We start from the raw sequence: 24,032 nt of genomic DNA on the forward strand, positions 1-24,032 counted from the left end.
ACAAGCAGTTTTTGCATGTCTCCTGAAAGGAATAAGATGCCATACTTAGTTATGATATGATTTTTTTTAATGTTTACATTATAAATATTCATTTAACAAATAAATAATTTCTGCATTGTGAACAGTTTTTATTAATACAGTTAGGTATATTGATAGGTGGGTCGGAGGAGTTAGTGGCAAGATTTCGGGAAATGTTAGGCAAGATAAGGGAGAGTGGTAGGAGGTGTGTAGTGTCAGGAATCTTGCCTCGTGTGTATGTTAGCAGGGAATGGTTGTCTAGAGCCATTGGTGTGAATGGTCGGGTAAAAGGGATGTGTAAGGATGTGGGTGTCAGCTTTGTGGATGTATGGGATAGGTTCTATGGGCGAAGGGATTTGTATGCTAGGGATGGTGTGCATCTGAGTAGGAAGGGTGTGGATGTGCTGAGTGGATGTCTGGAGGGGAGTTGGGATGGAGTGTAGGGGTGAGGTAGCAAATGCATTCCAGAAGAAAGATGCTAGACATAAATTAGATAGGATAAACAGAGATAGTGAAAAGATTAGGAAAGATTTCCAGGTGCAAATAGGAGAGAATAAGATTAGGATTCCAAATAAGGAGACAGCATCTAGGAAGGTAGCAGGACTTAAATGTTTTTATGTAAATGCCAGGAGTCTTAGGAACAAGAAGGACGAGTTATCTAGTTATATAGTTGAGGAGGACCTTAGATGTTGTATGTGTCACAGAGGCATGGGTAAATGAGGAAAAGTTTAGGAAAATAGGAAAGAATATGAAGTAGATGGATACATTATGTATTTACACCAGAGAATTGGTAGGATAGGCGGAGGAGTAGTTATTTATGTAAAAAATCCTTCATTTCCAGTCAGGTTAATGGTATTAAGGTAGATAACAGAGTAGAGTCCTTATGGCTGGATGTTAGAGTAAACAAAAGTAAGGTTATTAGAGTAGGAGCTTTTATAGGCCACCTAACCAGTCAGCAGATGTAGACAACCTTATGGTAGATGAGATAAATAGGGGTGTACTAGTCAGACAATTATCTTAGGGATTTTAATCTTAAGTCAGTAAACTGGGAGAGGATGGTAGGAGATGCTAGTGAAAATAAGTTTATGGAAAGTTTTCAGGATAACTATTTAGTGCAGATGGTAGATAAACCTACTAGGGGGAGGAAGGTTTTAGACATAGTACTAACAAATATTGAGCATTGTTTAAAGGAAGTTGAGGTAGGAGAGACTTTAGCAAACAGTGACCATCATATAATTAGATTTATCATTAATTCCAGTAGGGATAATATAGTGAATAAGACTAGAGTCCCAAACTATCAGAAAGGCAATTATGGTAGGTTACGTCAGTTATTAGGAGAGGTAAACTGGGAAGATAGTTTTGGAAATAAAACTGCACAGGAGATGTGGGATATTTTTAAGGTTGTAGTAAAGGGTATAGTGATGCAGTGTATCCCTTACAAAGATATAAGGCAGAGAAACAGGAAGCCATTATGGTGGACTCATGAGATAGGTAGCCAGATCAGAGAGAAGAAGAGGGCATACAGAGAGTTGCAGAAAAGTGGGAAGATGTAGATTTGATTAGGTACAGACAGGTCAGGGATGATTTGAGTAAGGTTATAAAAAAAGTAAAAGGCAGGCAGAGATAAAACTAGCTAGAGCTGGGAGTAAAGATCCCAAAAATTATATAGTTATTACAAGGTCAGTGATAAAAGAAATAAGGATAGGATTGGACCACTCAGAAAAGATGGTGTAGTAGTGGATCAAAATGAAGACATAGTAGAATTATTGAATGAACAATTTTCTTCAGTATTTACTAGGAAAGAATAGGAAATCCTGTTACAAACAGTGCGACGAGTAGTTTAAGAGCTTTAGAAAATATTGATATAAAACCGGGAATTATTAGGAAATTTATTCTTGAACTAGACGATAGGAAAGCTAGTGGTCCTGATGAGCTACATGCCAGAGTACTTAGGGAGGGTGTAGACAGTATTTCTGAAGCACTTAAGTTAATCTTTGAAAGATCACTTAGGTTTGCTGAGATACCTCAGGACTGGAAGTTAGCTAATGTTACTCCAATATTTAAAAAGGTAGGAAGGATGATGCGAATAATTATAGACCGATCAGTTTAACTAGTATAGTATGTAAGATACTAGAGAAAATCATTAAGGGTAGTATTTGGGAGCATTTAAATGAGAATAGATTAATTAGAGATACCCAACATGGCTTTAGATCAGGGAGGTCCTGTCTTACAAATTTGCTCGATATCTTAGAATATATTACCAAGGAGTTAGATGATGGAAATAGCATAGATGTTATATATCTAGATTTTAGCAAGGCATTTGATAAGGTACCGCATAGGAGGCTAGTGTACAAATTGAGACTACATGGGATAGGGGTAGGTTAGTTGATTGGATTAGTGAATGGCTTTCTGATAGGAAACAGAGAGTAGTATTAAATGGGGCAATGTCTGAGTGGAAGGAAGTGGTTAGTGGGTACCCCAAGGATCAGTGCTAGGACCTCTTCTTTTCTTGGTGTACATTAACGATTTAGATATAGGAATTAGTAGCAAAGTATCAAAGTTTGCAGATGATACTAAGATAGCATGTGCAGTACAGGGTGAAAAGGACAATTACAGAATACAACGAGACCTGGACAGGCTGATAGCATGGGCAGACAGGTGGCAGATGGAGTTTAATTCTAAAAGTGTCAGGTTATGCATTTAGGTAAAGACAACACAAACTTTAGCTATGAGATGGAGGGATGTTGGCTAGAGGCAGTAGAGGAGGAAAGGATTTAGGAGTAGTGATAGACAGGACTATGAAATTTTCAAAGCAATGTTTAGAAGCAAGAAATAGGGCAAATAGGATCCTGGGTTTTATAAATAGAAATGTTAGTTATAAAAGTAAGGAAGTGGTGCGTAGCTTATATAATTCCTATGTTAGGCCCCATTTAGAGTATTGCATACAGGCCTGGTCACCCCACTATAGGCAGGATATCAACATGTTAGAAGCAGTTCAGAGAAGAGCAACTAGGATGATACCAGCATTAAAGTGCCTGGAGTATAGAGATAGATTAAAGGAATTAAACATGTTTTCATTTGAGAGGAGATGTATAAGAGAGGATATGATAGAGTTATTTAAAATGTTTTCAGATACGAACTACATAGATGTGAGATCTTTCTTTACCTTAGAGGAGGAAATAGGACTAGAAATCATGGCAGGAAGATTAGAAAGCAAGGCTGCAGGTTAGATATAAGAAAATATTTCTTTAGTCATAGAGTGGTAGACTTCTGGAATGCATTACCAGAGACGGTTGTAAATAGCACTAGTTTGACAATGTTTAAAAACAGATTAGATAAGCACTTAAATTTATTAGATTTATGATTATGTATAGCACTGCATGATAGTTTTTATAAGAAATTTACTATAGTTAAACAAGACATGATCCCCATGTATGGGGACCACAAATTGTAGAGGATTTCGCTGCAGGACTTACCCCTGTTAATGGGTCAAATATTTAGAATTAGTATATAATGTATTGTGTACTTGTAAGTGTATCTTTAAGTACTGATGACGAGGTCGCTGTGCGACAGATACAGGATAACCTAGATGGGCCCTGGTGGCCCTTTGTTATCCTATCATTTATGTTATGTTATGTTATGTTATAGTATTAATAATAATGGTAACAAGTTTATTCAGAGAAAGGTATAAAAAAATAGTATTTCACTCAATCTCAATCCCTCCCTTTATCCTTTTGGTCACTATTATCTGCACTGGATTGTTTTTACAAGTACTGCAGGGAAGATGGAGGACAGGTGCTGCAGCTTACATATTGCTTGGTTTACACTGGGTGTCTGAGGACTTACCAGGTTACTTTCTTATTGTCTGTCTTCTTTCACAATTGGAAAAGCCTAACGTACACACACATGGATTCTTTTTTCACATATATGGAAACAGATATTACAGCTTTTCAAAATTTAAATGCAGACAACAGGAGGTATGGCATGAACTCATTTAAGAGGGAAGTTTCAAGACCTTTATTCCCTTCTTTTAGCTAACTCTCTCAGACCTGCATAAGGACTGGCAACTAAGTGGGCCTTTTTGTTTAACTCTCTTGCTCTTGGCTAGATTTTCTCTCTTACCCTACCTGCCCCCCAAAAAATATCTGCCCTAAGCACATTAGTGTCTGTGTCTTAAATAAGAGGGAAGTTTGACTGCTTGTTGCTGATATCTGCTGATTTTGTTTTTTTGTGTCCTATCATTATTTTCACATCTATGTGAATAATATTTTAGCACAATATGTATTAATATGCAGTACCTTTATGCTAGTAATATGATAAAGAAAGCTGACGTAGCTTTTCTGCAGCGCATTATCTTTGGCAATGAAAAATTTCAAAATCACGCTAAAACTTTAAAACTATGAATAGTATGGTAATTTGCTCTTAATTACAGGTAATAAACATAAAAAAAAGGGCAGTGGTTGGAGGTAAGTCCATGGCAACAGAGGCTCTAAAATCAAACCCCAGACATCTTCACACATGTAAGTGATGGTTGGTACTACACTGCAAAATAACTTACTTTCTTTCAAGGCAACAACATATGATAGATCATACTTACCAGTAATTCACTTAGAATGACACCAGTCAGGAAGAATTTGCCTAAGTGACCATGCACCATGCATTGCATGTACCAAAACAAGCACATGGTTGGTGATTCTGATCTTGACACAGGTAAGCTTTACTACTTTCTTAATAGTGGCGTTGTTACTCCTTGATTACGGTAAGACACACTTTTATACAATTATAATTGCACCAATTTTTTTACATTCTTACCTTACATACATAAATGATAAAAAAAAGAGAAATTATGATTATTAGCCCTGTAGTCTCCAGTTACTGCATTTGCCATATGCCAGGTACATGTTTACATCTCATGATAGATTTGTTAAGTCAGCTATTAGCAAATATGAAAATTTTTAAATGAAAAATATTAGGATCTAATAATGATCTAAATGCACTTGACTTGATATTCAGAGCTTAAATGCACTTATTTATCTTTTTTTTTTTTTTTTTTTTTTTTTCTCAATGTAGCCAAAATTGGGTGCATCTTTGGAGCCCAGGCATCTTATGATCCATCAGATATAGTACTTAACTGAAGTTACAACAATTTTAAAAATGCACAAAGTGTTAAGTTTTTTTCCCTCTGAATCTGAAGTCAGTGATAAATTAATTTGATTAAATTAATGTGTAATCATGCTGAGATTTGTAAAGACGAGTGTGATGATAATATTACAGCAAGAATTTTAAACTTTGGTCAGTTATTGATAGTTCATCATTTAATGTGTTATCTTGAATATTTTTGTTATTGCCAAAGATAATTCATTGAACAAAATAACTGCAGTTTTCATTTATCTTATTATTAGTATAGAGGCAATACATTGTGTGAAAATATCATTCACATGGACCAGGAAATAACAATAGGAAGGTATAAGAACTGATAGCAGCAGATAGCAGCTGAATTTTCCTTTTAACACTAAGCACATCAGTCTGTGATTTACCCATTTCTTTGCCTTAAGAACACTCCATTGTACAGCACACTTTCTCATCACAGTCAGCAAAACCTATGATGACTCTCTCTCTCTCTCTCTCTCTCTCTCTCTCTCTCTCTCTCTCTCTCTCTCTCTCTCTCTCTCTCTCTCTCTCTCTCTCTCTCTCTCTCTCTCTCTCTCTCTCTCTCTCTCTCTCTCTCTCTCTCTCTCTCTCTCTCTCTCTCTTTCCTTGTGGTCCAAGGGATTGCCTCATATCATTTTAGAGAGCTATGCTTTCAAAATTATAGAAAATGGTTAACACCTTCCTTCAGAAAACCTTACTTGAAAATAATTGCCTATAAGATTTTGGGATAAATAATGTGCACTTACAATAAGGGATTTTTCTCCATCAGTATGTGCCCTAGAACAGGACCTCAAGGAGCTACCAAATGGAGACTTCAGTCTGGTGGGGGAGCATGGCACAGCCCTCAGTGGTGGGCAGAAAGCACGGGTCAGCTTAGCCAGGTGAGTTGGGTCCTTGTTTTTAAAGTAATAGCTACCTAAGGATGGCTGATTGGTAAAATGTCTTTTTCACTTTTATTTGCATGTGCATGTAAAAATCATTGCATAGGAGAGGGTGTTAGGCTTGCCATTTAATACATTCAAACCTACAATACAATCAGTTTTCGAACATCATATATGATGGCTCATAAGATACACATTTTCTCCACAAAAAAGTCTCAGGAAATTATCCTACATCCTATGAGGCCAAAGTTCAACATTAAGGCAGTGGCTGGTGGTAAGTTTGTGGCAGCAGGGGTTATAAAAGCAAACCCCAGACATCTTTGAACATGTAAACAAAATGATGATTGGTAGTAAACCACAAAACAACTCTTTCTTCAAGGTAACAATATGTAATAGGTCATACTTACTGGTAATTCACATAGAATGATACCAGTCGGGAAGAATTTGCCTAAGTGATCATACACCACATGAACTAAAACAAACATGCAGTTGGTGATCTTGATCTTGGCACAGGCAAACTTCACTGTTTCTGTACTGTGTGATGCCATTACTCCTTGTGGTAAGGTACACTTTCATACAAATAAAATTGCACTTATCTTTTAACATTCTTACCTTGCATTCATATAAAAAAAAAATATAATAGAAAAAGAAAAATTATGATTATTAGCCCTGTACTCTCTCACAGTCACTGCCAACGCTGGTACATGTTTATCTTACAACAGGATTGGTATGTAGGCTATTAACAAATATTCATGTTTTTAAATGCAGAATATTGGGATCTAAAATAATGATCTAAATGCATGTGAGAGTCTTCAAATGTTAGGTGACGACATCCTTCACTTCATAATCTGGCAGTGCAGTGAGCTCTCCTGCACTGTGATACAAATAATTGTTGTCACGTCAAGCTAGTGAAGCAAGAAGATCAGTGTGTTGTCTTCGAAAATATCCAAACGCACTGGCAACCTCAAAGTGTTTGCTCATGGGTGGGTTGCATTGCATACCCTGAAAAATCTATGAGTTCTCTGTGATACGACCCACCAGTGGATATACTTTATTTATTTTTTTATTACAGTAAGCTCCTGCACTTGGCCAATTAATTAGTCTGGCAAAACTACCGCCAAATGCGAATTTCGCCAAGCATGAGTTCTTTATACCATAGAAATTGCCTAAAAAATGCCTCAATCAATCTTTAGTCATTGGCAAACTCCCTCTCTTGACCCCTAAAATACCATCTTTTGAGCTGAAATAAAATCTTTTGCTTTCACATATTAGAACACATTTACAAAACAGACTAATAATCAATAAATAAAGCTAATAAGACATGACATAAAGGCTGTAACTCCTGTTTTTCCACCCATTTCCCTTGCTCACTTTCGTCCTTGCCACCACCACCATTGTCCTTATCTTCACCAGTAGAGACCATGTTGGTGGTAAATTGCCAGAATTAGTTCTCATGTTAGCAGAACAGAGGGTAGCACAAACAAAATGGCTGAAGGGAACTCTCACACTGCATTCTGATAGGTTTAGAGAGAGGTCTGATGTAACCAGGGAGTCATGTGGTTCACCGTGCAGCTGGCAGGAGACCACAAATTTTAAATTCAAATCGCCAAGCGTGCACTCGTTGTTCAGTGGCCACCTTACCGCCAAAAGCTGAGATTCATCAAGTGCAGGGGACTTACTGTATATATATATATATATATATATATATATATATATATATATATATATATATATATATATATATATATATATATATATATATATATATATATATATATATATATATATATATATATATATATATATATATATATATATATATATATATATATATATATATATATATATATACAGTAAAGTCCCGGGTTTCGTCGGTCTCGAGTTACGTCAAACTTGTAGTTATGTCAGTCCACTATAAGGCAATTTAAGATTAAAAAAATTGAAAATTTATAAATCGTAAAGTGCGGGATTTATTGTTATTGTTGGTGGTTGCCTGCCACACCGCCCGCCTCATGCTTGAATACAATAACACCCTGCCTCACTTCCACCACACCGTCGCCCCTGGCAAGAGTGTTATCCTACTTCTGCTTTTACTGACTCAAGTTCTTAGTATCTTGCTCAATGGCACCAAAGAGAAAACTTCTTAGTGACAGCAGTGATGCTAAGAAAAGGAAAACCATTACGCTACAAGAAAAAAGAGGACATAATTAAAAGACATGAGAAGGGAGGCAGCAGCTGTGTGTGAGGGAGGGAAGAAGAAAATGGGAAGCCCGTTACCATGACAACGGGGAGGTTGATGACCTTGAGGGCTCGCACACCCATCACAACAATAACAACTCCGGAGCCTTCGCCTGGGCCACATGACACTCGCAGTTGACTTGCACCGTCTGCGCCTGTCTGCTGATCCCTATTGCCCTTTCCTATTGCATTTCCTGCCCCGCTGCCCACGCTTCTACTCCCACTGCACTGCTTTCGCTCCCAGCTGTCCACCCTGGGCGTCACAACATTCGACCTGCCCACCCTTCTGGCGGCCTCAGGCATCCACCCCTCTCTGCAACCTGCAGTCCTTCGCGTTCGTGGCCCTAATCAACAACAAAAACAAGCTTGTGTTTCATATTCCTACATACTTGTAAATAATATAACAATATAACCTTTAACTTACCTGAATGACCATAAACAATGATTGGTTGGAAACTCCATAATATGCTTTGAAATGTACGGAAACTCGAGTTACGTACAAAATCGACTTACGTCATGTTTCAGGAACGTAACTCTGACGTAAACCGAGACCTTACTGTATATATATATATATATATATATATATATATATATATATATATATATATATATATATATATATATATATATATATATATATATATATTTTATATTATATACAGGAGTACTCCGCTTAATGGACGTTCATTTAACAAATTTCCTGTTTAACGTACTATATAAAGTTTGACCAAAAAATCCAAGATTCTTTAACAACGTCAGAGCAGCCTCTTGCAGCGAAATGGTATCTATGAACGCTTGGAGGGACGGTAACAAGGTTGCTATCAGGTTGCTCTGAGGTTGCTGGGAACACCACCTCTCCAGGTGGTGTTACTGTCTTATATATGCATTTATGTTCACAAAACATTTCTATTAGCTATTTACAAGCCTTGTCCCCAAGAAAGGATTGTTTTGTAATGCATAAAGTGAAATCTTACAGAGATGAGATGAGCCACAGATGAAGCAGGAGACTTGTGGCCACTCGGCCGCTTCTTCTTCTTCTTGTGACCCTTTTGCTTGCATGTTACTTTCATCTTCTTCTTGTGACCCTTTTAGCCTGCGTGTTGTCTTTCCCTATGATATTTGTTGCCACTCCTCTATTGCCTGCTATAATGGATGTCATATCTTAGTATTCATATATGCTCATGCCACAAGGATAACCTTGACTTCATGGCACTGAGTGATAGTGAATTACTAATGAAATACCGCGGTATTTCATTAATAATTCACTATCACTCAGTGCCACGGAATTGAGGTTATCTTCATGGCATGAGCGTATATGAATACTAAGACATGATATCCATTATAGCAGACAATAGAGGAGTGGAAACAAATATCATGGGGAAAGACAACACGCAGGCTAAAAGGTTCACAAGAAGAAGAAGAAGCGGCCGAGTCGCCGAGAGTCTCCCGCTTCATCTGTGGCTCATCTCATCTCTGCTTTATTTTTTGGTATTCCATTAAGATTTCACTTTATGCATTACAAAACAATCCTTTCTTGGGGGCAAGGTTTGTAAAAAGCTAATAGAAATGTTGTTTTGTGAACATAAATGCGAGAATGTGAGAGAATTTGTACGTAGCTCTTCTAACTTTTAATGACTCACATGACATCATAATAGTGGTACACCGGTGGCCCAATATTCTGCCAAACGTATATATATATATATATATATATATATATATATATATATATATATATATATATATATATATATATATATATATATATTTTTTTTTTTTTTTATTTATTTATTTTTTAATCCATATGCTATGTTGGGGACCAGCGCAGAACGTATCCCCCTATTTTCATTATTTCCTACTGGAAAATTACGACCGCTTAACGAATTTTCGCTCTATGAACAGCTTTCACACACTTATCCTGTTCGTTAAGCGGAGTATTACTGTATATACAGTGAACCCTCAGCTATCACGACTTCGGCTATCGCGCTTTATTGCTATCGGGCACCCATGAAAAGCTGCTAAGATTATTTAATTATCGCGACCTCAGATGCCTGCTATCGCGCACCCAGCCATGACATCATGGGATATCTTAGCGCTCATTGGCCAAAACCGCCTTCCCGCCAAGATCAATTTGGCTATCTTGTTTTTGGCTATGGCGCAGCTATTTCGGCCCCAATTGGGCGCGATAGCCGAGGGTTAAGTGTGTGTATATATATATATATATATATATATATATATATATATATATATATATATATATATATATATATATTTTTTTTTTTTTTTTTTTTTTTTTTATATATATATGTAGGAGAGAAGGGCAGCAGGGGCAACACAATGTTAAAAAAAAAGGGCCCACTTTGTGCTGGTTCTCTAAAAGATGAGAAGGGTTACCCAAAATTAGGGAGTAAATGTCTTGACACTTCTCTCTTAAAAGAAGTGAAGTCGTAGGAAGACAGATTTCCAGGAGCAAGCAGGGAGTTCCAGAGTTTACCAGTGAAAGATATGAATGATTGAGAGTTGGACAGAAAAGGGATGAGAGGAAGAAGAAAGTCTTGTGCAGCGAGGCCGCAGGAGGAGGGGAGGCATGCAGTTAGCAAGATCAGTAGAACAGTTAGCATGAAAATAGTGATAAAAGATAGAAAGAGATGCAACATTTCGGTGGTGAGATAGAGGCTGAAGACAGTTAGTCAGAGAAGGGGAGTTGATGAGATGAAAAACTTTTGATTCCACCCCATCTAATAAAACTTTGTGAGTGGAACCCCCCTCCCCCCACAACATGCAAATAGTACTCCATACAGGGGTGGATAAGGCCCTTGTACAGAGTAAGCAGTTGGAGGAGCGAGAAAAACTGGCAGAGATGCCACAGAATGCCTGTCTTCTTAGAAGCTGTTTATTAAGAGATGAGATGTGAAGTTTCCAATTAAGATTGTGAGTAAAGACCGAGGATATTCAGTGTGGAAGAGGGAGACAGTTGAGTGTCATAGAAGAAGAGGGGATAGTTGTCTGGAAGGTTGTGTTCATAGATGGAGGAATTGAATTTTTGAGGCATTGAAAGCTTCTAGATTTTCTCTGCCCCAATCAGAAATCTTAGAAGGATTGGAAGTCAGGTGTTCTGTGGCATTCCTGTGTGATCTGTTGACTTCCTGAAGGGTTGGTCTTCTCTGAAAGGACGTGGAAAGATGTAGGGTGGTATCATCAGCCTAGGAGTGGATAGGGCAAGAAGTTTGGTTAAAAAGATCATTAATGAATAATAGAGAGTGGGTGACAGGATAGAACCCTGAGAAACACCACTATCAGGGCTATGACGTCACTCATTCCTTACAGAAGCTCACTGGTGATACACATCCCCCCATAGTAGAGGGATAATGTTGAAAAAGTAAAAACTTCTCACGGGGGTCTGTGGCCTCTCTCCTTTTTTTGTTTATTAAAACTTACTTTGTTCAATGAATAATATCTACAGCATCTCTGATTTACTGTCCCAAACAAAGGATGGGGAAATGGGTGGGTGGGCTAAGGATGCAGGGGGAACATCCTATGCACCAGCCACTCATCAGCTGTTCAAACCCAACATGTGGTCAAGATCATTTACTTGGCTGCCTGGATGCCATTCAGCAATAGATGGGTCTAGGGATGAATAGGAACAAGAAGAATCACAACAAAGTGTCATGAAAAAAAATTAACAAATACACTATAGAAAACTAAGATAAACTTTTGTAACTTATTGAGTTTTATTTTATAAACTGTAATGTATATTGTATGAAACTTTAAGCATGAGCTAGAAAGTTATCAGAATTGATATAGGTATAGGTGGCAGGGCTTTGGTCCTAGTAGTATTTTCCCCATAAGAGGTTAACTTTGCATCTTGGTATTATGAGTCTCAATCAGTATTTTTGGTCTTAATTATGATTGAGATTCGAGATTCTACTGTACAGAAATTTAGGAATTCTTATGATCATGTAGTGATAGCACTAGCTGTTTTATCTCAAGAATTATTTTGTTTATATCCTTTCACTTTGGCATCGAATAAATGTTAGGAATGAAATAATAAAAAGTTGTGAGAAGCAGACTTTCTAGAAATTGAGCTAAGAATGCTCCTTTATAACCAATCTTTTAAGAGTTCTTAGAAGGGACAATCATAGGTTGGTATGATGGTAATCATGATAACATTAAAAGCAATGATGGCTAGTAATGATGATGCTTTGTTTTCCAGAGCCATATATAATGATGCAGATATATACCTGCTGGATGATCCACTGAGTGCTGTTGATACCTGTGTGGGTCATCATATTTTTGATCAGTGCATTATGAAGTACTTGAGGGACAAAGTAAGGATCTTGGTGACTCACCAGATCCAGTATCTCAAAGAAGCCTCCAAGATCCTCATCTTGAGAGAGGTACTAGTTATTTATATTGTCAGTGCTAATGTAGACAGATTCACTGCATAAGTCATGGAAGGTTTGTGGGAAAATTATTTGTAAAAGATTTTGCTGTCAGGATATAATACAAGATGTTTCAGAAAAGATTGCCATTGCCTGAAGAAGGTGATGATACGATGAAGAATTATAATTTTAGATACTTGTCTCGATATATGATGTTATGAGAAGAGTTAGCAGATATTAGTTAAATCTTGACATTTTTTTGGTAAATTAATATTTAATAAGTCAGAGACTGGTTTTAGTACAAGTTCTTTCTGTATTATAAAACAGAAAAAAGTGAGAGAGAAGATCAGAAGGAGCATTGTTGATATTTTAGAACATTCACATTACACTACTTTATGCATGTCACTCAGGAAGAGCTAAGTTATTGTAGCAGGATTTGTCTGGCTATGATAACTTGAAATTCAATATTGCAGGGACACACGCATGCATATGGGGCATATACACAACTGGTGAATGGTGGCATTGACATCAGATCTTTGATAAAGAAAAAGGAGAATACTTCAACATTATCTGAAGGAGTTGCAAAGTTCAAGCAAGGCAATGATTGCATTGAAAGTGAGTTATATTTACATATATGTAATTTCCTATGGCCAGTGTAGACAACACAAAATGAAAAAGATAGCACAGTAGTACATTTATCACTAAAAAATGAAAAGGTTATTTCATGGCTAATTATATCTTCAACTCAGGTCAAAAGATAATTACCAACAGTGCAGAGCAGAAACAGAACTTAACAACTCCTATGACCAATGGTATACATCATGAAGGTTCCAAACAGGTAAGATGAACAAATCTTCTACCTTAAGGATTTCTTAACATGGGCATTTATTTATTGCCATCCTGTACAGTAAAAGTACAGGTAACTCGATTTACACGATAGATGCGTTCCAAGAGGCATCACATAAATCAAACTGGTAATTCTCTTAAGAAACAATAGATAATAGGGGGGATGCAGGATATAGTCCAAAAAAAAATCATACAAAATACTCTATTTATTTGGCTAAATTAACATGTTTTTATTATTTAACATTCTAAATACTAGAAGTGTATTTGAAGTAAGAGGGAAAGCAAGAAATAATAAGAGAAAGCAAAAAATAATAAAGAGAAAACAACAAAACAAAGAATATGTAAACACTACACTCACTGCGTCACTGCCTTCACCACTCACACCACAGTCAGTCACCATCTTCCTCTGAGCTTCTCCACTTTATAAAAAATTCACATATCAAAAGTAACCCACAGTATAAAAGTAAACACTAGTAAAAAAGTAAACATAGGATGCCAATGTCTTCACCCATCACAAGCACTCGCAGTCGCTGTCCACTCTCTGGTATGCAGTTTGAAATTGCATCTGGCGCTCAGTTTGAAAATGCGGTTGAGCCAAATCGCGTATAAGCAAACTGATCGTGCAAATTTAATTAATTACATATAATATTTTTTGGTCGCATATTAACAAAAACGCGTAAATTAAACACTTGTAAATCAAGAGTTACCTGTGTGTTAATCCATAAAGCAGGGGACCACCAGTGTGTTGAATTATTCAGATGTATCCCAGAAAACACTATATCTAATTGATAAAGTAGTAGGTAATAAAAAATTAAGACAAGTTTTATATATATGTATATATGGTGAGCATGGGATTAGGCAGACGTCCACGCATAGGTTCAAATCCTACCACATACCACTTTGAAGCTATGCCATTTGTCTATTGGTTTAAAGTTACATGTTGCCATGATAGCCAGGTTTTAGGTGGTAACACCAAAGATGCACTTGGGTAGTGATATAGGTCCTAATATGGTTACCACTATAAATAAAATTGCCTGCGCCACTAATTGGCAGAAGCTTAACAGCGCTTCCCACTTATATTCTTTCTGTTATTCATTAATGAACCTAACCAAACTTCTTGCCCTATCCACTCCTACACTGATGATACCACCCTACATCTTTCCACGTCCTTTCAGAGACAACCAACCCTTCAGGAAGTCAATAGTTCATGCAGGGATGCCACAGAATGCCTGATTTCTGATCTCTCTAAGATTTCTGATTGGGGTAGAGAAAACTTAGTAGTTTTCAATAACCCCAAAACTCAATTCCTCCATCTATCAACTCGAAACAACCTTCCAGACAACTTTCCCCTCTTCTTCAATGACACTCAGCTGTCTCCCTCTTCCACACTAAATATCCTCAGTCTGTCATTTACTCATAATGCTAACTGGAAACTTAATATCTCATCTCTTGCTAAAACAGCTTCTATGAAGTTAGGCATTCTTCGGCATCTTTGCCAATTTTTCTCGCCCCTCCAACTGTTAACACTGTACAAGGGCCATCCTTGTATGGAGTACTCTTCACATGTTTTTGGGGGCTTCCATTCATACAGCCTTATTAGACAGGGTGGAATCAAAAGCTTTTCGCCTCATCAACTTCCCTCCTCTGATTGACTGTCTTCAGCCTCTTTCTCATTGCCAAAATGTTGTATACCTTTCTATCTTTTATCTCTATTTTCATGCTAGCTGCTCTACTGATCTTGCTAACTGCATGCCTACCGTCCTCCAGCGGCCTCACTGCACAAGCCTTTCTTCTTCCTCTCATCGTTATTCTGTCCAACTCTCTCATTCATACCTTTCACTAGTAAACTCTGGAACTCCCTACCTACTTCTGTATTTCCATCTTCCTATGACTTGACTTCTTTTAAGAGAGAGAGGTGTCAAGACATTTGTCCCAGGATTTCAGCTGATTCTTTCTGATCTTTTAAGGGGCCTTCGGTTCCAGTGGGACCCTTTTTTTCTTTTTCTTTTTTTTTCTTTCAATATTGTTTATGCCTACAGGCACTATAGGCCATAACGTAAATATATATATATATATATATATATATATATATATATATATATATATATATATATATATATATATATATATAGGGCGTCTAAAGCATACACGATACAGGAGAGAGAAGACCCACAAAAGGACGGTTATCTTCATTATATCCACTTCACAACGTTTGGAAAGTACATATCCCATCTTCAGGTACAAAGGGGCTGTAAAACCACAAGTAAAAGTTAAAAATGACCAGGCAGTGGTCCTACTACTTGTTCCTCCAACAGGTAAGTGGGAGGCAACTGTCTTACCAGTATTTATAGGCTCCTACTCACTAAATGGCAAAATCTAATTGGTTCACTAAGAATTTCCTATCCAATACAAAATATAGTACAAAAATCTAATCTGTCATAGCTAATGCACAAAAAGAAAAAAATTTAAAGGTATGATGTACAACAGTTAGTCTATTACAGAAATATTTTAGCCTGAACAAAATACTCAATGCTAATTGGTTGAAACAAAGTACACATTTCAACCAATTAGCATTGAGTATTTTGTTCAGGCTAAAATATTTCTGTAATAGACTAACTGTTGTACATCATACCTTTAAATTTTTTTCTTTTTGTGCATTAGCTATGACAGATTAGATTTTTGTACTATATTTTGTATTGGATAGGAAATTCTTAGTGAACCAATTAGATTTTGCCATTTAGTGAGTAGGAGCCTATAAATACTGGTAAGCCAGTTGCCCTCCCCACTTACCTGTTGGAAGAACAAGTAGTAGGACCACTGCGTCTGGTCATTTTTTAACTTTTTACTTGTGGTTTTACAGCCCCCTTTTGTACCTGAAGATGGGATATGTACTTTCCTGAAACGTTGTGAAGCAATGCACTAGCAGTTCTGAGACTCTGGTATTCACTAGCTGCACGCTGTCAATTCCTCATGGAACTGGTTCTGAAGATTTTGCCAGCCCAAGGAACTTGTTCCTTGAAAACCCTTGCTGCTAGGGTGCTTCTGGTACCTTGTTTGAATTTGTGCAAGGATCTACTTTTGGCCAGAAATAAACATTTTTTTCTCCCATTCCTAGAAAATTTGAACTATGTATTAGGAATTTTGAATTACATTATTGGTGTGTGTGTATTACTGGACTTTTAGTGTAGTTACAAATGGATATATTTATTCACTCCTATCTCAATGACAATACTTTGCTTACACAGTTTCATCATTCATTTCAGATTGATGACTCAAATAAGGAAATTAAGTATGATGAAGAGGCCAGAATTAGTGGATCAGTCAAGGCCACTTCCTTCATTGGATATTTTAAGGCTGGTTTTGGCTGGCCCTTCCTTATCTTCTTCCTGCCCATGAATTCCATTGTGCTAATCATTATTCTAGGATCAGATTATTTCCTCTCATACTGGTAAGGTAGTATGTTAAGAATTAAGTAATTTGATAATGGAACTCATCAATTTTGTTATGTATTTTATGTTGTGTGATTAATGTAACTGGGGATTCATGAATTGAAGGTTGGTTTGGTTCATTCATTGTTTATTCGACAACATCGTCAAGGTGATGTTGGTCATTGGATGGTTATGTGATGACTTGTAATGTGCTGGTAGTTGTGAAGATTGTAGTTGCATCCTGGGGCTCCTGATTGTCAGTTTCGTAGGTGAAGAACCAATGTTTTTGCATGTTTCACTATGTCACAGTCTGCGACATCACAAGTGGTGAGGTAGATGGGAAACAGGATCCTCCGTGCTGACTGCAGTACTAACTATTGGGAGTATTGTTGCCTATTCTTGATGTCATGAAAACATTAAATTTAAGAATTTTTACACTGAAAGAAATAAGATAATATTGTCATGATAAATGTTGAAATATATTTTCCTAAAGTTTGAGATATCCACTATTGTTTGATGAATCTCAAAATGCAGACACGCCAAACACCAAGCACCTGCACAGGCCCTTGGTAGATACACAGTACTAGAGTAGTCTTTTCATGGTGCACATGGATCAAGTTCTTCAAGGATCTCTGAACTTCATGGCTCGTTTTTCTATGTGAAGACCATCTTGTTGCAATAGCTCCTGAAAAGTGGCTGGGGTCATGTATTTGAAAGAGTCCTTATTTCTACCTCCATAGCATTCTTGTGCGCTCCTCTTAGCAGCCTATCAAGGAGTAGTTGCTTGTGCTCCCATCTCCTTTGTCTTACTTTGCTAACTAGGCAGTCTTCCTCTTCAGAATCATCCAACAATAACAGAAGAGCATTGATGAGTTCTTCATAGTCCATCTCTTTATGTGACATCATACTTTTCTAGCAGTTTACTGATTTTGTGCTGTTTCACCATGACATCTCATAACCCTCCTGGTACACTTCATTGTTTGGTTCTGTGAATTTCATCTCCACATTCAAAACAGACTTGAAACTTTCATTCATAAGTTTACTCATCCCTTCAGCTATTTCAGATATCTTTCCTTCCTTTACCAACCTGTCAATGGTCTCTCTGTTCATCATCTTTCCATTTTACCTCCTCTTCACATTTCTCTACTACATCCTTTTTTTTTCTCTTCTCCCTTCCTATTGTAATGCACTCATTCCTTGCTTTTTTATGTTGTGCTCTATTGCTTTCATTTTGCTGCTTCTTCAGTTTCCTCCAAGCTATATCCATGATCTTCTTGGCTTCTATACATCTGGCATTGCATCAATTTTGTTTGTTCTTCCTTATTTTATAGAAAGGAACATATTTCTGAACTCTTCTTTGTATTTTCTAGAAATATTTTGTATTTTTTTTGTTCTGTCCTGTCCTCCATAAGTGCTTTCCATTCACTGCTCTCAAAGAATCTGCAAAATTTGTTTTGGCATAATTAATTTATGTGATTCTCCTTGTATGTTAAAACCTCATTGTCCTATAGTTCTACTTCCAGTACCACATGGGATATAAGTATTTAATGTTTGGACTGTGTTCTGGTTTCTTTAGGAAGACCAAGTCTACCACAGATGGTTCCTCCTTTCCCCTTTATCTTGTGAATTCATCCACCCATTGGTCTAATATACTCACCTTTGCCAGCTGTAGCATTTCCTCACTCCACAACCACAACCCAGTTTACATTTTTGCTGTTAATGTCTCCAACTGATAGTATTTTATTATCCTTCTGTATCATGTTGTCTAAGCACTTCAATACTTTTTTTTTTTCATCATATTGTGTTTTTTTAGGTCCCATGTATTAGTCTTCAGAGGCACATATGTTAATGTGATTCTTCTCTTTTCCTTCGCATTGGTCCTAATTGTTATACCTATTACTTCTGCCATGCTATTTTAGTGGTCTAAGACCACTACACAAATGTGGTGGCTGTAGTGAGCAGTATTGGTAAACCATGGAGGCTAATGGTGTGTCACAGGTGGTGAAATTTTACCTTCTCAGGGAGAACAAATCCTTCAGCTTATGCTGTTACCCTGTCTTCACCATTGGGCCCCTCCTGATCACAATCTCATTTCTGTATCTTGTTCTATTTCTCCAATCCCTCCTCAGGATCCCCCTAAAGTGGAGGTACCTCTGGAATTTTATCTCTGCCAGATGGGGGGACCTGAGGAGGTATTATGCTGATTTTCCCTGGAATGATTACTGTTTCCATGTCAGAGACCCATCTCTGTATGCTGAATGCATAACAGGTGATAGTGTCTGGCATGGAGGTGTACATTCCTCATTCTTTTTCTCAATTTAAACCTAAACCTTGGTTTAACACAGTCTGTTCTCATGCTATACATGATAGAGAGGTTGCCCACAAAAGGTACTTCAGCCTTCCATCTCCTGAATCTCATTCATTTTATATTTCTGCCCAGAATCATGCCAAGTGTGTTCATCAACTTGCAAAACACTCCTTCATAAATAGAAAATGTCAAAATCTTTCAAACTCTAACTCCCCTCGTAATTTCTGGCATCTGGCCAAAAACATCTCCAATAACTTTACTTCTTCATCTTTCCCTCCTTTATTTCATCCTAATGGCACCACTCCCATTTCTTCTGGCTCTAAAGCTAACTTTTCTCACAAACCTCTGCTAAAAACTCCACCTTGGATGATTCTGGGCTTGTCCCTCCCTCTCCTTCCCCCTCTGACTATTTCATGTCTTCAATCAAAATTCTTCAAAATGATGTTTTCCATGCCCTCTCTGGCCTAAACCCTCAGAAAGCTTATGGACCTGATGGGGTCCCTCCTGTTGTTCTCAAAAACTGTGCTTCTGTGCTTGCACCTTGCCTGGCCAAACTCTTTCAACTACGCCTATCGACTTCTACATTTCCTTCTTGCTGTAAGTTTGCCTACATTCAGCCTGTTCCTAAAAAGGATGACCGTTCTAATCCCTCAAACTACTGTCCTATAACTTTAATCTCTTGCTTGTCTAAAATTTTTGAATTTATCCTCAATAGAAAGGTTCTTAAACATGTCACTTCACAATCTTCTATCTGATCGCCAGTATGGCTTCCATCAAGGTCACTCTACTGGTGATCTCCTGTGTTTCTTACTGAGTCTTGGTTATCCTCTTTTAGAGATTTCGGTGAAACTTTTGCTGTCGCATTAGACATATCAAAAGCTTTTGATAGAGTCTGGCACAAAGCTTTGATTTCAAAATTGCCCTCCTACAGTTTCTATCCTTCTCTCTGCAACTTTATCTCAAGTTTCCTTTCTGACCGTTCTATTGCAGCTATGGTAGACGGCCACTGTTCTTCTCCTAAATCTATTAACGGTGGTGTTCCTCAGAGTTCTGTCCCATCACTCACTGTTTTTATTATTCATTAATGACCTTCTTAACTAAACTTCTTGCCCTATCCACTCTTACGCTGATGATACCACCCTACATCTTTCCGTCCTTTTGGAGACAACCAACCCTTCAGGAAGTCAACAGATCATGCATAGATGACACAGAATGCCTGACTTTTGATATCTCTAAGATTTCTGATTGGGGCAGAGAAAACTTAGTAATTTTCAATGCCTCAAAAACTCAATTCCTGCATCTATCAACTCGACACAACCTTCCAGACAACTATCCCCTCTTCTTCATTGACACTCAACTGTCTCCCTCTTCCACACTAAATATGCTCGGTCTGTCCTTTATTCATAATCTAAACTGGAAACATCACATCTCATCTCTTGCTGAGACAGCTTTTATGAAGCTAGGCGTTCTTTGGCGTCTCCGCTAGTTTTTCTCCCCCCTCCAACTGCTAACTCTGTACAAGGGCCTTATCCGTACTTGTATGGAGTACTCTTTGCATGTTTTATTAGATATGGTGGAATCAAAAGCTTTTCGTCTCATCAACTCTCCTCTTCTGACTGACTGTCTTCAGCCTCTTTCTCACTGCCAAAAATGTTGTATCCCTGTCTATCTTTTATCACTATTTTCATGCTATCTGCTCTATTGATTTTGCTAACTGCATGCCTTCCCTCCCGCAGCCTTGCTCCACAAGGCTTTCTTCTTCTCATCCCTATTCTGTCCATCCTTCTAATACAAGAGTTAACCAGTATTCTCAATCATTCATACCTTTCACTGGTAAACTCTGGAACTCCCTGCCTGTTTCTGTATTTCCATCTTTCTACGACTTAACTTCTATTAAGAGAGAGGTCTCAAGACATTTGTCCCTGAATATTGACTAATTCTTTTTAACCTTTTATGAAGACTACAATTCCAGTGGGCCTTTTATTTTTCTAATATTAATTTTTTTGCCCTTGGTAGTTTTCCATATATATATATATATATATATATATATATATATATATATATATATATATATATATATATATATATATATATATATATATATATATATATATATATATATATATATATATATATATATATATATATATATATATATATATATATATATATATATATATATATATATATATATATATATATATATATATATATATATATATATATATATATATATATATATATATATCTATCTATCTATCTATCTATCTATCTATCTATCTATCTATCTATCTATCTATCTATCTATATATATATATATATATATATCTATATATATATATATATCTATATATATATATATATATATATATATATATATATATATATATATATATATATATATATATATATATATATATATATATATATATATTAGGGTGACACTTATTTTAGTGTAAAATTTTTTTTAGAATTTCTACTGGGACGGCGGCGAATTGTGAGGTTTCGACCAAAAATGACGTGCATTAAATATTTTTTAAAAATATTGATATTTAGAGGTCGCTCAGTGAGGTGTAAAATTGTGATATTTATTCTGATTTTTTTCCCCGTATATTTGTTAAATATGTTTCGTGTTCAGTTACCGTGTTTAAATATTAGGATATGGCGATTGTTCTATGTTCAGTACCAATTGTTCGAGCTTGAAGGTCATTCCTTTCTATGTCCCCCTCATTCTGTGTAATGAGTATTAGCCGCTCAAAGGGCGGGGGTGTCATGGGCGTCAATCTCCCACTCATTGTCGCCTAGTTTGGGTCTCGCAAGACCTGCTGACGGTAGGGAAGGACCTTGTGCGCCTCTACAACTTGTAACAGATACTGCTTTTGTCCTTCATCCTTGGTTAGGGCCAAGTTATATGTCTGCATCATAGCAACTCCGCGCTCCGCGAAGTCATTGACAACTCGAAGGGCTCTGATGCGGCGTTGGGCATCCAAGTAGGCCGGATCCTTGTTCCAGGCAGCAGGGTCACTGGCGAGAAAGGTCATATCGATGCTCATGAGCTGCAACAGCTTCATTGATCCTGTTGTCACAAAGTCCGCGATAGTCTTATTGGTGAAGGTGGCTTCTCTGGTGTCAACTGTGGCTCGACGTGGAGGGTCCTCTGAACCTTCTTGCTCCTTGGAGGCCTTCACCATATCTCGTTTTGTCGCTAGGCTAACGTTGTCGTCAAAGAACGCCAGAGCTACCAACCGCTCACTTAAATACCACATGTGGCGCCCCAATGTCGCAGATGTGGCTTTCGTCACATCCGTATCCGGGTAGGCCAGCAGGCTTTTCAGTAGGGCTAGGTCCTGAGCCGGAGCTGACGTTGGGTATGGAGCCTTGTACCAGGGGGCCACATAGGTGGAGACGCTGAACTCTACGAACCGCTTGATCCTTGAATGCTCCGCTCGTGTTAGCTGGAATTTATTTTGGTCACGGAACAAGAACACCTTCACCGCATAAATTATTTTTGCCATCCATCGTGAACGATGTAGAGCACCAGGGCGGGTGATACGGATGCCTCGCTTCGGCTGGCCACCAAGGACGATGATTGAAAGTTCAAGTAACTCACGGTAATCGTCTCGTGGGTGCTGCCCGTCGAGGAGGCGCTGAAACTCCACCAACAGATCATCACGTCGCTCACGGAGGTTTTGTGACATTTTGTCCATCTCCATTGCCTTCGGTGTCGTCCTGTCCAAGTATTCCCACTTTCCTTTGAACCTTTTGAAAAGTTGAATTTCAGGACCGCTAGAGGTCCAAAGCAAGTGAAGAACGCTTTCTCACAGATTAATTCGTAAATGTGGTGGCGACAGGCAAGGTGGAGGACATCACGCCCTAGTCGTTGCTCTACAATGGAACATGCCCTGCTGCCAAACCAGTGTTAGAAGCGGTGGTGTCAAGGAGAGAGCAACCACCCGATTCTCAACTCCCCAATCTTCGAGTGTTGTTATAATGGCGTGAGCAGCGGCCTGTCCGGTTCCATTGGGGAGACTAGGCACAGCGAGGAGCTTTTCCACTCCGTCTCCGGAAACCAGTACTGGAAGACGGTCGACGGCTGGGCCTCCATCCGCTGTGGGGATGATCTTACCATCCCAATGAACAGTGAGCGGAACGGACGGCTTGAAGGATTTCTTGATCTCCGCAGCCGCTACAGCGGAATTTTCGCCGATCCCGTCGGAAGGACTCACGATTTATCACGAGTTGGTTGGGATCGTGTCCGAGGCTTCGAGCAGCAGCACTGACGAGGTGAACTGCGTCACGGTCGGAAGTCAAGGTCCGATCCAATGCGGCAGACAAGTGACTGTCCAGTACCTTCTTCGATGATCGCGGACGCTTAGACGGGGGCATCTGGGACGCAGATGGACCAGCGCCTTCATCAAATGGTCGTTTTGGGGAGCACGTTGAACTTGAGCTCGATGAAAGTTCGGCCGTTTCATCCACCTTCTCTTGCTCTTGAAGAGCCTTTGTCACACGGCGTTGCTCCTCTTCTTTTCGTTTCTTGCGTCGAGACTCTTGCTTTGCCAGGGACATGTCCCTTGAAATCATCGACCCTCGCCTTCCTTCCTCCCTCTGAGCCTTCAAAAACTCCCGATCTTCTTCCAGCGTGATCATCGACATCGCATTTGCGTGAGCAATGTCGAAAAGATTTTCGAGCGAGTCAACGAACTTTCGCTCATTCGCCTTTTGGGTCGCTGTTGCTCTGTTCTTGTTCTTTTTCAGTGCCACCCATTTCTCATACAAACGG

At 38.1% G+C, this 24,032-nt stretch overlaps 1 protein-coding gene across 5 annotated transcripts in view; it reads left to right on the forward strand.

The window, feature by feature from the left end:
- Positions 1-24,032, forward strand: part of LOC123516005 (ATP-binding cassette sub-family C member 4-like) — a 222,798-nt gene that overhangs the window by 113,649 nt on the left and 85,117 nt on the right. For all 5 annotated transcript variants that reach the window (XM_045274990.1, XM_045274992.1, XM_045274989.1 and 2 more), the window contains 5 exons: positions 5,939-6,050; positions 12,499-12,682; positions 13,141-13,282; positions 13,417-13,505; positions 16,777-16,961. In XM_045274990.1, coding sequence (XP_045130925.1) covers positions 5,939-6,050; positions 12,499-12,682; positions 13,141-13,282; positions 13,417-13,505; positions 16,777-16,961 — 712 coding nt within the window. The remainder of the gene's footprint in view (positions 1-5,938; positions 6,051-12,498; positions 12,683-13,140; positions 13,283-13,416; positions 13,506-16,776; positions 16,962-24,032) is intronic.

This window comes from Portunus trituberculatus, chromosome 40 (genome assembly GCF_017591435.1).
Source record: "Portunus trituberculatus isolate SZX2019 chromosome 40, ASM1759143v1, whole genome shotgun sequence".
In the NCBI taxonomy this organism is placed as follows: domain Eukaryota; kingdom Metazoa; phylum Arthropoda; class Malacostraca; order Decapoda; family Portunidae; genus Portunus; species Portunus trituberculatus.